General features: G+C 41.3%; 2 protein-coding genes across 2 annotated transcripts; both read left to right on the forward strand.

Moving 5' to 3' along the window:
• Window positions 1-9,485: 9,485 nt before the first annotated feature.
• Window positions 9,486-10,262, forward strand: LOC149145988 (uncharacterized). The gene has a single exon (XM_089452621.1). It carries the CDS (start codon window positions 9,486-9,488, stop codon window positions 10,260-10,262), a length of 777 nt encoding a protein of 258 aa, XP_089308747.1.
• Window positions 10,263-10,870: 608 nt separating this feature from the next.
• LOC149145989 (uncharacterized) lies at window positions 10,871-14,470 on the forward strand. Its single transcript, XM_089452622.1, has 2 exons — window positions 10,871-12,159; window positions 12,727-14,470. Exons 1-2 carry the CDS (start codon window positions 10,871-10,873, stop codon window positions 14,468-14,470), a joined length of 3,033 nt encoding a protein of 1,010 aa, XP_089308748.1.
• Window positions 14,471-14,944: the final 474 nt, after the last annotated feature.

A 14,944-nucleotide genomic window follows, 5' to 3' on the forward strand; every position in this document is an offset into this window, starting at 1 on the left:
TTCTCAGAGGTTCAAATTTGAAGATCACTGAGAGAGATTTATTTGGAGCTGAGAAGATGGCCTTCAATGGACTAAGGCTAGAGTGCCCAAAATACTGAATGCCTGGGTACCCAAAATACTGAAGCTTGACCGCTGTAGTTTACATTTTCAAAAAAATTAGCTGGATTTTTTCAAAATCATGTTGTAATTTCTATCATTTTCTATGCAAAATTAAGGCACTCAAAATTATAAAACTTGACAACTATAGTCCACTTTTTCAAAAAATTTAGCTAAATTTTTCCAAAATCATGCTGGAATTTTTATTATTATCATGATGGCTCCAACAATTTTTCATGCATTTTCAAATATGGAACGACGACCATGATGTTGTTCACAATGTTGTATCGTTTCTTTCACCTCTTCCATTACAATATAATAGTATTTTCTAATAACACCATAAATATGTAGCATATGGAAAAATTACATCTCGGAAGACAAAAAAAAAATAATGTACAAAAACATGTTCACATAAACAAAAAAAACTACATGGATAATAGGTAACCTCTACATGACATTACTATTATTTACCAAATAGCCATATTCGAATACACATAACTAATCATTTCAAGTATAACTCATTATCATCCACCCTGACTTTCAAAAATGTCCATTCACATGCTACTATTTTTCCACACACTACTATTATTTATAAAATATCCATATTCAAAATACACATAACTAATACTTTCAACTTTAACTCATTATCATCCACCCTTTCTTTGAACAATGTCCATTTACATGTCGCTATTCTTTCACAAACTATTACTATTTACAAAATATCCATTTTCATAATACACATAACTAACTATTGCAATTGTAACTCATTATCATCCACCCTTGCTTTCAACAATGTCCATTCACATGTCTCTATCCTTCCCCACTCTATGCTATTCTTCCCCACTCTATACATGTCCCTATTCTTCCCCACTCTATGCTATTCTTCACCACTCTATGCCTTACGGTGTTTCCTTTGCAACATAAGGTGCAAATGCTAGTTTAGCAAAGTCCCTCTCTGCTACCAAGACATGTATGCCATTTTTATGGTTTTAAGGATGAGGCGGGGCATTATGTATGGGACCAATTATAGGGAGAAAAGGGATATAATGACACAAATAAAGGGGTCAATGAAGGAAAATGAATACAGGTAAACGAATGAATTTAAAGGGGTATGAAAATAGTTGTGTCCTCTCTAATCCAGTTGGATATTGGTGGCCACTTGCCAATTCCACTTGGACCCCCACCATTGCTTCTTTCAGTTTTTCAGTTTCCTTAATTGTAGCACAGTTTATTATTTTTAGCAGTTTTTCGAGTCCTAAACTTCCGGAGCCATTTTGAGGCCCTAAACGACGTTTTTTTGGAAATCTACCACTAGCAATTATTTGTGTAAAATCGTCTTTTCTGTCTTATTCCTCGGAGAGATCTTTCCAATGGGCTATCACGCGCATCAAACAGAGATAATATGACCAAGTCACGACCCCGGGAAGTTGGCTGTCCAGCTCACCCCAACGGGGCCCATAAACTCTTGGTGTTACATCTCCTCGAGTTAGGGTTTTGGTTGTTTAGGGTTTGCTCTTATTGTTCAATAATAAAAAGGCCCTTGAGCCTCATTGTAGTTCAGTTGAAAGGCATCTAGCCGCCACATCTCTTCTCAGAGATAAGCTACCATCGTCGTAGCTGATGTATTTCCATTTCTGTTTGTAAGCATATTTTAGTATTTTACATTAATGAAATGAAGTATTATTTCCGCTGCATCTTTGTGTTATGGTTATCTCTGTAATTTGTTGCGTTCCTGTTTAAATCTAGATCAGTCTTATCAGATTGGTCTGCTTTTTTTCTTTGTTTTTCTTTGCATGTCCCCAACGAGGTCGAGATATAAGGAGTTAGGGCTTGAACTAGTCGAACCTTTGCAAGACCAGCCTCGCAAATCCTGACAGCCTCCCATGGCGGATGAAAAGAAAGACGAGGGGGCAGGAGATCCTATCAAAATCTTGCTCGAAGAAGCCCTCAAGCGACAAAGGAACGCGATGATGGACAACTTTGCCCAGATCCTTCAGCGGCTACCCAGAGGCAACACATCGGTTTCCAACAGCTACTCTGGAAACACCACACCGTTTAAGGTACAAGTTAATTTTGAAATCCCCATATTCGAGGGTCAGATAGACGCAGATACCGTCGATAAATGGTTAAATCTGCTAGAGGGTTATTTTTTTGTTCATGATTTTTCTAGTTGGGAAAAGATTATTTTTGAGTTTCTCAAAGCAGCCCCCCACGTCAAGGACTGGTGGGAAACCTACTGCGAGCAGAAGGATGAAAGTACAAGCTCACTATTTTTAGCCACACCCACTTGGAATTCATTCCGAGATGCCATCAAGGAGCAGTACTACCCTATCGGAATCTATGAGGATTAATACATAAAGTGGACCACGCTGCGGCAGGGAAGGGACCAAGATGTGTCGGAGTTTACCAATATTTTCCATACCCTTCACACAAAGTTGGGTATCAAGGATTCATAGCAGCATTTGGTACTCAAATACCGCGGCTGCCTGCACAAGTACATCCAGGAAGAAATAGAATTCCTGAACATCTCCTCGTTTGGCACAGCATACCGATATGTCGTCAAGGGCAAGAAAAAGTTTAAATAGAAGAAGCGAGACTTTAGATCTGCGAATCCGAAGCAAGGGAAAGGTGCCGCCAAACCGCAGAACAAAGGACAAAGCCAAAGCGGGGCAGCCCAAGACAACCCACCAAAGCTACAAGAAAAGAATAGCGTCGTGAAGCCGAAAAAGGACACGGGAAAGTGGTGTGAGTTCCATAAGAGCTCCACTCACAACACAAGTGAGTGTCGGGCCAAGCAGTCACTAGTGGCCGAGCTAAAGGTTTTAGAATCAGATGCATGTTTCGACTCTGAGTCAGAACCCGACAAGGGGAATGACAAAGGGAAGTAGATTATCAATGCGGAGCCCAATGCCACCGTTGCCACCATGAAGATCCAGAAGGAGGAACCTGAAGATCCAGAGGAGGAGGAGCGTCTCTTCCACTCCCAAATGTGGGTAAAGGGCTCCCCGCTACAGTTCATTATCGACGGCGGGAGCCAAAAGAACCTCATTTCGGTAGAGGTCGTGAAGCGGCTGGGCTTACCGACCACAACACATCCACAACCGTACACCATCAGGTGGCTTCACCAAGGACGGGATCTTCGCGTGAGCCAGCAATGTCGCCTTCCAGACAACATCAAACCCTTCACGGATGAGGTATTGTGTGACATTGCTCCCCTTGAAGTTTGTGATGTATTATTAGGACAACCATACTTTTGGAAGCGAGATGTTGTGTATGAAGCAAGGTCCCATGCTGTTATTGTTACTTTTGGAAATAAGTTGTACAGGATACTGAAGGTAGCACCGCCTACTGCCATCTCTTTGGTTACTGCAAGACAATGCAGTAAGCTCATTTCCAAAATCAGGAAATTTATTTTCCTGATGATACGCCCTTAAGGAAAGAAGAAGACGATGGCCACGACCTCTAAACAGGGCCCCTCGCACGACAACTACAAATGGACAAGGTCGTGGAGGAGTACGAGGACATCTTCACCTCCCCCGCAGGGGTTCCTCTGCACTGTCAGGTCAAGCACTCCATCGATCTGACCCCAGGTGCATCGCTGCCCAATGGACCAATCTATCGGCGCTCCGTTCTGGAGAACGATGAAATCAAAAGGAAGATTCAGGAGCTATTGCAGAAAGGTCACATCCGTCCATGTTCATCGCCCTGTGGGAGCCCGATCGTGTTGGTACAGAGGAAGGATGGGACTTGGAGACTCTATATTGACTATCGAGCGCTAAACAAGATCATTGTCCGTAAAAGGTACCACGGATTGATGACCTCCTGGACCAACTGAAGGGGGAAAAATATTTCAGCAAGATCGATTTAATGTCAGGATATCACCAGGTACCAATCAAATCCTCTGATGTGTGGAAGACTGCCTTCAAAGCCAAGGAGGGCCTTTTCGAATGGTTGGTTATGCCTTTCGGATTGACGAATGCTCCTGCAACCATCATGAGGCTAATGGATGACATCTTGCGGCCATTCACCAACTCATTTGTAGTGGTATACTTGTATGACATCCTGATCTTCAGCCAGAGTTGGGAAGAGCACCTCCACCACATCTGACAGGTTCTCCAAACACTGCGACAACACAAGTTATGTTCCAATTTGGGGAAATGCACTTTTGGCATGACCCAGGTTCAGTATCTGGGATACATTATTCATGAACAGGGGATGCATGTGGATCCAACCAAGATCCAAGTCATTCAGGATTGGCCATCTCTGTTGGCATTATGATAAAGGTGTTGTCCTTGATGGCAACTCACTCAGATGAAGGATCACAGTACAACAAGTTAACAGCAAAGAATTGCAAATCAGACTACACATAATGAAGAAATAGAGGTATACGCAGGTTCACCTTAACCAAGCTGCGTATACATGCAGGTTCACTGTATACAAGTCGCGTATACATACACACGCACTTTCACAGAAGCAAAAGCACGTATATGTTGGAAAACTAAGCTTTTGGTCCGAGGTATTGACCCTAGGTATTTGGTCAAGGTATTGGTCCTAAGTGGTTTTGGTCCATGGTCTTGAGAAAGGCCTAAAACTATAAAAGGAGGAGAAGATCATTAGGCCAAGGTGTGCAAGTATCGAATATCTGATGAAGTGTGAGATCTAGTATGCAGGTTATTGGGTTATGGTGCATTGTTGGATCTGAACAAAGGATGAACCTTAGCGGATGATGAGGGATTAGATATAATGATGGATTGGGATCTTAAAGCGTAAATTGAACTATCATTATGTGTTTTTGCTCATGTATATTCTAGATCTGAATATTGACGCATATATTATTCTGTAAATGTTATGATCTAGGTATAATTGAAGTCTGGTATAGCTGTAAAATTATGAATTAACATTTACAGATGTATACGCTGGTTGGCTTTGACAAAAGCGCGTACACATGCTGGTTAGACACAGGGAAGTAGCATATACCTTGTGAAGAATGTTTTAGTTGTTTTGTTCGTTGTTACAGAGATCTAGGTTTTGTTCTGGTGACTGTATTTTGGTGACAATATTCTGAATGATCAGATTCAGGAGTTTCAGTGATTGGTTTATGTACTTGATGATTGTATTGTAGCTATGATGTTGTTGATGGGTCCAGTATGAAAATTGGATGAAACGTGGCCTTTAGATTATGGTGTTGTGTTCCAAGAGTATCCAGTCTGAAAATTTATGAAACGTGGTCCCTGGTAGAAGAGTGGAGTTTCCTGTAGGGTGGCACCTACGTACTAGTAAACATATTGGCTAGTACAAGAGCTAGGGGGTTGTAGCTCCCTTCTAGTAGTAGCTGGAAAACGAGAGAAGGTTGCAGCCTTCTGCAAGTAGAAGCCTGCGTACTGGTATAAGTCTGCACCAGTACAAAATTGTAAACAGATTTTTCTTATTATTAAAAGAAGACAGAGACGACAACAATAGGTGGTTTTTACCCACATTGGGTTTCCACCTTATATCTTAGTGTTCATGTGTGATGCTTATGTGTGATGCTTATGTGTAATGCTTTATTATGCTTTTACTGCACTGTCTAATTAATATCTGACATATTGGTTAAAGTTCAATGCATGATAAATTGGGTAAATCAAAAGTTATCTGCATATACACTGGTTGCTTTAATAACAGTCGCGTGTACACGCTGGTTCACTTAGCTAAAGTAGCGTATACAAATCTACTTATGGAAATGAAATATTATTGATTTACAAATACTGATTCACCCCCCCTCTTAGTATTATTTCCAACAATTGGTATCAGAGCAGGTCCTTCAGAAGAAGCTTGATCGCTTGAAGGAAGATCCATCATCATGAGTAATCAAGAAAGCGGGGGATCCATTAGACCACCAATCTTTGATGGGAGAAACTTTGTTTATTGGAAGATAAGAACCACAACCTATCTTCAATCACTTGGAACAGATGTCTGGGAAATCGTGGAAGGAGGATATACATTTCCATCAGCAATTCCTACAGATACGGCAGGTAAAAAGCAATATGAAACCAATGCCAGGGTTGTCAATACATTATTGGGAAGTCTGTCACAATCAGAGTTTGTCAAAGTTATGCAGCTCAAATCAGCCAAAGAAATATGGGACAAAATCGTTCTAAGCTACGAAGGAGACTCTCAGGTAAAACGTGCTAAACTGCAAACTCTCAGAATTCAATATGAAACTCTTAAGATGCACAATGATGAAAGTATAGCTAGTTACTTCTTATGTATAGATGAGGTTGTTAATTGCATGAAGAATCTAGGTGAAGAGATAAAGGAAGTTACCTTAGTTGAGAAAGTTTTAAGATCCTTGTCTGCTAAATTTGAATCAAAAGTATCTGCCATAGAAGAAAAACAGGATCTACAGACTATTACTATGACACAGCTTCACAGAATCTTAACTGCCTTTGAGATGAGAAAAGGAGGCCCATCAAATATGAGAGAAGTCGCATTTAAAGCTTCAACAAAAGGAAAATAAGAACTCAATGAATCATGACATATTTCAGAAGAAGAAGATGAAGTAAACTTTGTCAAGAAGCTTCAACGGGGTTCCGGAAGATTTAGAGGTAAACTACCTTTCAAATGTTTTTCCTGTGGTAGAGTCGGTCATTATGCTGCCAAATGTCCTCATAAAGATAAATATGATAAAGGGAAGGAATCTGCAAAATGGAATAGAAAACAAAGTGTAAGTAAAAAGAGTTACTATACTCATGAAGATAGCGATGGTTTATCAAATAGTGATGAAGATGAAAATAGTAATGACTATAGACTTCTAATGGCTTATGAAGATGATAATTTTTTGGATGCTTTAGAAGAAGATGACCTTCATGAAGAAATCTCTAAACTCAAAATCTGTTTAGAAGAAAAGAATATGATTATAGATACCTTGACATATCAACTTTCTGAAAGAGAAAAACACAATGAAAAACTAGAATGTGAAATTGTGGGTCTAAGAAAGGATCTTGAGAAAACAAAATCTCTCAATCTTAGATTTGCTAAAGGATCAGAAACCTTAAATGAAATTATCAAAGTGCAACGTTCTCCTCTGATAAAGACAGGTCTTGGATATACTGAAGAAGCATCTCAATCACAGAAGCCGTTAACCTCCACTAAAAGCTATCTTGATGCAGCAAAGAACAGTGAACAGTATGGCAATCATCAGCAAAGGCATAAAGCAGATCACCAAGTAAATCAGGCTCAATTTGCTTCAAGGATGAACAAAAGTCACAACCAACCTCAGGTAAATCATACTCAATTTGCTTCAAAGATGAATAGAAACTATAATCACCAGGTCAATAGATTCGATAATCGCAGGAACTTCTTTAATGGTCAATGTTTCTCATGTCATAACTTTGGACACAAAGCTGCTCAATGTGTTGCTTACAAAACCATCATGACTAAAGAAGCACGAAATCAAAGGAATGTGACAGGGATCAAGAAAAGTTCCTATAATAACTTTTCTCTTCTTGAAAATGAAATAGAATGCTCAATCTGTAATAACTTTGGCCATGAAGAATCTGAATGTAGGAGTAAATTTCAGCAAATATCTCAAAAGGAGCAAACTCCATTAAATCCAAAAATATGGAGAAAGAAAGAACTGCAAACAGAAAGATGTGGTATAGACTTGTATGCAGAAGGACAAGAAAATCAGTGGTACATCGACAGTGGATGCTCAAAACACATGACATGTGACAAAGAAAAACTTCACTCATATAATGCCTTAGAAAAGGAAAAGAATGTCTCATTTGGAAACGACACTCCTATTGTCATAAAAGGTAAAGGCTCTGTTTTCTTGAAAGAAAAGGTTAAAGCTGGGAATGTTATGTATGTTGATGGTCTAAAGCATAACTTGTTGAGTGTCAGTCAAATGTGTGATCAAGGAAATGAAGTGGTGTTTCGATCAAACAGATGTGTTTTTCGTGAGCTTGATACAGGAGAAACCGTGATCAAAGGTACAAGAACTCCAAACAACTTATACATACTCAAGGGAGGACAACAACAGTGCTATCTAAGCAAAAATGATGAAAACTGGCTATGGCACAGAAGATTGGGACATCTAAGCTTTTCTCAAATAAGAAAAGCATGCAGATTCCAGGCTGTTCGTGATCTTCCAGATATCAACATTCCTGAAAATACAATATGAAAACCATGTCAATTCAGTAAGCAAACCAAATCTCACTTCATTGAAAAAGAAGGGTCAGCTAGTAAGCCTCTTGAACTTGTTCATACTGATTTATGTGGACCATCAAGGAAAAAGTCACCTCGTGGAGAAGAATATTTTATATTGTTCATTGATGATTTTTCCAGAATGTGTTGGATAGGTCTTCTAAAGCATAAAGATGAAACATTTGAAAAGTTCAAAGCCTTCAAAGCTTTGGTTGAAAATGAATCAGATCGCAAAATCAAATGCCTCATATCTGATCGAGGAGGGGAATTTACCTCGGATGAATTCTTTGACTTTTGTGAACAACATGGAATAAAAAGGCAGTTCTCCACCGCAAGGACTCCTTAGCAAAATGGAGTGGTAGAAAGAATGAACAGAACTATTCAACAAATGGCTCGAGCTATGCTAGATGAATATGGAACTCCTGCAACCTTCTAGGGTGAAGCTGCATTCGTCGCCATCACTATTCTCAACCAAGCAAATGTTTGGGTAAACAACACTCAAACTCCACATGAACTTTGGTATGGTAAGACTCCTACTACAAAATACTCTAAAGTTTTTGGAAGAAAATGTTACATCAAAAGGACTGATGAAAAACTTGGTAAGTTTGAACCCAGAGCAGATGAAGGTATTCTTCTTGGTTACTCTTCCCGAAGTAAAGGATATAAATGTTATAATAAAAGACTTGGGAAAATTATTGAAAGTATTGATGTTGTGGTTGATGAAGCATGCAAAAATCCAAAACAGATAAAAACCGAAGATTATGACAATGAAGAAGATGAGGATTATTTTCCCACATCAAATCACACTGATTTTGAAGAAGAAACCAATGAAGCACCAGAAGAAGAGATAACGGTAGAAGAAAAGACTCCGTCCAGGTATGTTCAGAAAAATCATCCAGAAACTCAAATTTTAGGGGAAAAAGAGGCAGGTGTGCAGACAAGAAGAACTATTACAGAAGCCTCAAGCTATCTAGCATTACTATCTTCCACCGAACCTCAAAATGTAAATGAAGCATGCAAAGATGAATGTTGGGTCAAGGCCATGAATGAAGAACTTGAGCAAATTGAAAAGAATAATACTTGGGAATTAGTTCCTAGACCGCATGATAAGAATATCATAGGAACTAAAGCATTTTATGAACTGATCCAAGCACGCGCGAACCTGAGAACGCAAACCTGAGAGCCTGAAGCGACTGCGCCTCAGTATGGATCCTCCGGATCCACCCCGTGGGGATCCGGATCTGCAAAGAGCCTTCTCCAACCTGGTTAAATCTCTTCCCCCGCAGCGACCTCGACCAGCAGCAACAAAGTTTGTAAAGAAACTCGATGTATTACAGGAAGTTCAACTGCCGCCTGCTACCCCACGCATGGCAGCCCTTTCTCTAGCAGAGAAAGGATTAATTGGACAGTTCACAGGGCTTTGGCCGTTGCCCAGAACAGTACAAAGATGGGTTGAAAGGAACTGGTCGGACAAGATCCAGGGCAAAATAGCTATCAGATTCTGTGGCAGAGGATATTTTACATTTCATTTTGAGACAAAGGAGGACAAAGATCTAATATTCAGGAACGGACCATATTTTATGGATTCCAGGGGCCTCTACCTCAATAAATGGACTCCGGATTTCGACCCAGAACTTGATATCCCGAATGCTGTTCCAGTTTGGGTACGGCTGCCTCATCTTCCTCTTCACTGCTGGGGGGATGAATCAGTCAAAGCTATAGGAAATGCGGTGGGAAAATACATAGATCGCAGCGAACCCAAAGACAACATGCAGGCATGCGCACGAATATGTGTTGAAGTCGACCTAGGCCGAGGACTGCCGGAGGCGATCAAGCTAAAAGTGGATGATTGGAGCCATATCCAGCAACTGGATTATGAGCAGATACCATTTAAATGCAAGGTATGTCACGAATACGGACATTTTGCAAATAGTTGCACAAAAATTGTGAATGTAGACAATGATGAGCAAGAAGGCCACTAGGAACCTGTTAAAAAGAAAAAATCATCTCCTCCCCTCAAACCACCTACGGATACTGATGCCCCTGGAACCTCCAATTAGCAACCTCCTTCCCCTCCCTCTCTGATACCCGATCCACCTATCCCTCCCTCTTCCAATCCCTTCTCGATCCTTTCCGAGGCTGAATCGGGGCCTGACATCCCCTCCATTGAACCCCCGCCCCATCAATCTACTCCTCCCTCCATGCAGCCCCCTCCTGAACCTCCTGCTTAGAGAATTACCAGAAGCTCTTCAAAGGACCATGGAGCGCCCAATGATGTTCCAAAAAAGCCAGGCCCTGGAAGAAAATCAGCTAAACAACAAAGGGATGAAAGTGCACAAAAAGATATAGCACTGGGCACTCAAACGCCAATAGAGTCCTTTATACTTGGGCACCTGGAAAAAGAGAACAGTAATAAAGGACATGAGAGGCGAGCACCTCTCCACATATCAGGTATCTCATGATGAAAATACTATCATGGAATAGCAGGGGATTAGGGCACCCCTCCAAGTTAGTTGCCCTCAAGGATCTGATCCACAGTGAGAACCCTGAAATCATGCTTATACAAGAAACAAAGCAAGATCAATGTGAAATGAATAGAGTCATTAGTCAGCAAAAACATTTTTGTGGAAGCATAAGTGAGGCAAGAGGAGCCTCAGGCGGTATAGCAACATTATGGGATAGCAACAAATGGATGTGCAGCTCTACTAATGTTCATCAAAACTGGATTCGAACCACACTGGACAGCAGAACTGGAGGCCAATCAGTGACAGTGTATAATGTGTATGCTCCAAATCAGTATAGAGAAAAAGAGATATGTTGGGACACTCTGAAAGCAAACATAGATCTGGACCAGAATACCAATCTCATTGTAGCAGGAGACTTCAATCTAGTGCTGCATGCTAATGAAAAAAGAGGAGGTAATTTCACTCCTGACCCTTCCAGAAGTCGATTAGAGACTATAATTCAGGATCATGATCTAGTTGATGTCAGACCCAAAAATCGTAGATATACCTGGAGTAACAGAAGAATTGGAGCCAGCAACATCATGGAACGGCTGGATAGATTCCTTATTAGCATAACATACCTTTCCACTTTCTCAACAGGCTACTCAAATATCCTCAATGTGTCGGCCTCTGATCACTATCCGATAACTCTAACTCTCCAAAGCCACTGCCCGCTAGGGCCCATACCCTTCAAATATAGCTCAATATGGAACCGGATACCAGCTGCAAAAGAAGTGGTGCAAGCGACATGGCTCCATCATGTAGAGGGGTCTCCAAGTTATATCTGGGAGACAAAGCTTAAACGAGTTAGGCAGGCTTTAAAGAGCTGGGCAAGGAGCAATTATCAAGAGCCCGAACTAAATAAACAGAAAATCAAACAAGAGTTAGAGGAGATACAACAGAGCATCGAAAGGCAGGGGCTATCTCAGCAGAATAAAGAACAGGAAGGTAAATTATATTCACAGCTGAGCCAAATCCTCAGGGACGAAGAAATAAAGTGGAGATTGAAATCAAGGCAACTTTGGTTGCAGGAAGGGGATAAAAACACAGCTTATTTTCATAAGCAAGCCACTGTGCGAAAACTTAGAAACACAGTGAGCACAATAACGGACAATGAGGGAAACCGATATAGTACTCAGGATTCTATAAAGGAAGCAGCCACCAGGCATTTTTGTCAACTTCTGACTGAAGACAAAGGTTCAGAAGATTACTCAGATATGCTCCAGTATTTGCCCAAAGGGGTCACTCAAGAAATGAACAATAATCTTACGAAAGAAGTGGAAGAAGAGGAAATTAAAGCAGCTATTTGGAGTTTGCATCCGGACAAGGCACCAGGACCGGATGGATTCCCCATCAGCTTCTATAGGGAATACTGGTCAATAATCAAAAAAGATCTCTTAAAGATGATTCGATGGGTGATGAGAAAAGGTAAAATGGGGGGATTCACCAACTCCACTTACCTTGCTTTAATACCAAAAGAAAATCGCCCTTCCTCCTTCTCGAGATTCCGGCCAATCTCATTATGCAACTCAGCTTACAAAATAATTTCGAAAATATTGGCAACCAGACTCAAACCTCTCCTTCCCTCCTTGATCTCTGAAAATCAAGGGGGTTTTCTCCCCAACAGGCACATTACTGATTCTATACTCCTTGTTCAAGAGGCCATCCACTCAAGCTTAACCAGGAAGGAAAGAGGATTTGTTCTAAAGCTGGATCTTGCAAATGCCTTCGATAGGGTAAGGCACTCCTATCTGTATGTTGTTCTTCATAAAATTGGGTTCGATTCTTCCTTCATCACTATGATTGCAACATGTATAACTGGACCTTGGATCTCCCCCTTAATAAATGGGAGACCATGTGCAGCCTTCCAATCATCCTGTGGTCTCAGACAAGGTTGCCCGCTTTCTCCCTATCTGTTCATCCTTATGGCTGAATCATTCAGTCAAGCCTTGGACTATAACATGAGAGTAGGATTAATCACTGGCATCAAGATCGAACATGGAGCAAAGAACATCAACCATTCTCAGTTTGCAGATGACACTCTGCTGATCGGAGGAGCATTCACTACAATAGCAAGGCGATTTAAAAAGCTCTTGGACCAATTCATGGATTACTCAGGAGGGAAAGTCGACCAGATAAAAAGTTGCATCTATGGATGGAATTCTGCAAATCATACCATCCACAGCATAGCAAGTATATTTGGATTCCCTTGCAGTCTAATCTGGAATCACTTCTCCTATTTAGGAATGCCAGTAAGTTTGGGACCTTTGAAAGCGGACACCTGGAATGAGATACTGGATAAAATAAAGAGGAAAGTGCAGCAATGGGGCACAATGTGGTTGAACCCAGCAGGAAGGCTAATTCTTCTAAAATCAGGTATTGCATCTCTCCCCATTTATCGTTTTTCTTTATATCATGCTCCAGCTGCTTTCCATCAGAAAATGGAAAAAGTACTCAGGCACTTTCTTTGGCAAGGAGGGAAAATGGATAAAAGCAAATTCAATCTAGTAAGCTGGAAGAACATAATCCAATCTCAGGAGAAAGGAGGATTGGCCATCAGGTCCCCAAAACTTCTCAATTTGGCCCTCGGAGCAAAAATTGTATGGAGACTGATCACAGGGCCTACAGTGTGGTGGAAGAAGGTTCTGGAGGTTAAATACCTAAACTGTACAAGGCAGCAGCTTCTGGAGTCTAATATTCCTAACAGAGATTGTACGAAAATCTGGCATCTTTGTAAGAAGGCAATTCCATTCATGTGTCAAAATATCTCTAAGGTTCCAGGCGGGGGAAACAGTATCAATTTCTCTATAGACAAAATCCTTGGGCAGCAGCCTATCGGTTCCAAAGCAGAGGCAATCCCAATCATAAACTGGCTCAATGATAAAGGACTCTTCCACCTGTCCCAAATATCAAAATGGGATACCCATACTCATGCCTGGATAGGCTGGAACTTTCCGGACCCACCCAATGTGTTGGATAACAGTCTCATCGCCCTAAAAGCGCTCCTCCACAGCAAAGCTCCGGTTCAAGAAGGTGCACTGGATGGGTATCGATGGGATCCATCTGGAACACAATACACAGTTAAAGCGGGACATCAATATCTTTGTGACAACACCTATCAACAGGAACCCTGGAACCACTGGAAAATAGTATGGAGAGCTGAGGCACCCCCCAAGGTTAAGTTCTTCATTTGGCTTCTTCTGAAAGGGAAAACATTAACAGCGGAAAATCTTAGAAAGAGAGGCATAATGGGCCCATCCAGGTGCCCAAACTGCTGCAGATCAGAGGAAACAATGCAGCACTTATTTATTGATTGCCCGGTTGCCGGAGAATGCTGGAAGGAAATGGCCTCAATTGGAGAATCACCATGGGAACCCCAGAACACAATTGCAGAAACGATCTATAAATGGAGGAAGAACTGCCCTTGGAAGGAGAAAAGAAGCCAACTGGCTCAAAGAGTATGGAACACCATACCACTCACACTTCTATGGCGCATTTGGCTAGCGCGAAATGGCAAGGTCTTCCAAGAAAAAGGATTCAGCACCAGGAAAATTTGCCATAAGGCCAAAATGTTGGCTCTCGAATCAATAACAAATCACACCAATGGAAAAATTAACGCAACAAGCTACAGTACAGAGGAGAGAACTTTTCTCAGCTACGTTCTGGAGAATATATCCAGTGCTTAGGAAACCAGCAGGAGAGGGACAAGGGTGAAGGAAGTAAACAACGCATGGAAACTGAGATTGAAGGAAGAGGAACTTTCTAACTGGATGAGTAACTGTAATAGATTCTGCCTATTCTTTGATGGAGCATCAAAGTCAAATCCGGGTTTGGCAGGTGCAGGGGGCCTTATTTGTAACGCAAATGGAGACTGCATCCTTCAATATGAATGGGGGCTAGGGGAGAACTCCAACAATAGGGCCGAAGGACTAGCCCTGTTTCAGGGACTCACCCAATTAATTAAACTTGGGATAAAGAAGGCAGCGGTGTTCGGGGATTCCTCAATAATCATTCGACTTATGGCTCACCGGCAGAGCACTCCAAACATACTCCTCCAGCAGATAAATCAGCGAAACCAAATCCTTCATGAAACAATGGAAGAGGTAAGTTATCACCACATCCTTCGCAGTTTGAACAAGGAAGCGGATAAGCATGCCAAC

Source organism: Pinus tabuliformis, chromosome X, assembly GCF_031772625.1.
Source record: "Pinus tabuliformis cultivar Carrire ecotype Pingquan chromosome X, CPIR1, whole genome shotgun sequence".
Taxonomy (NCBI): Eukaryota; Viridiplantae; Streptophyta; class Pinopsida; order Pinales; family Pinaceae; genus Pinus; species Pinus tabuliformis.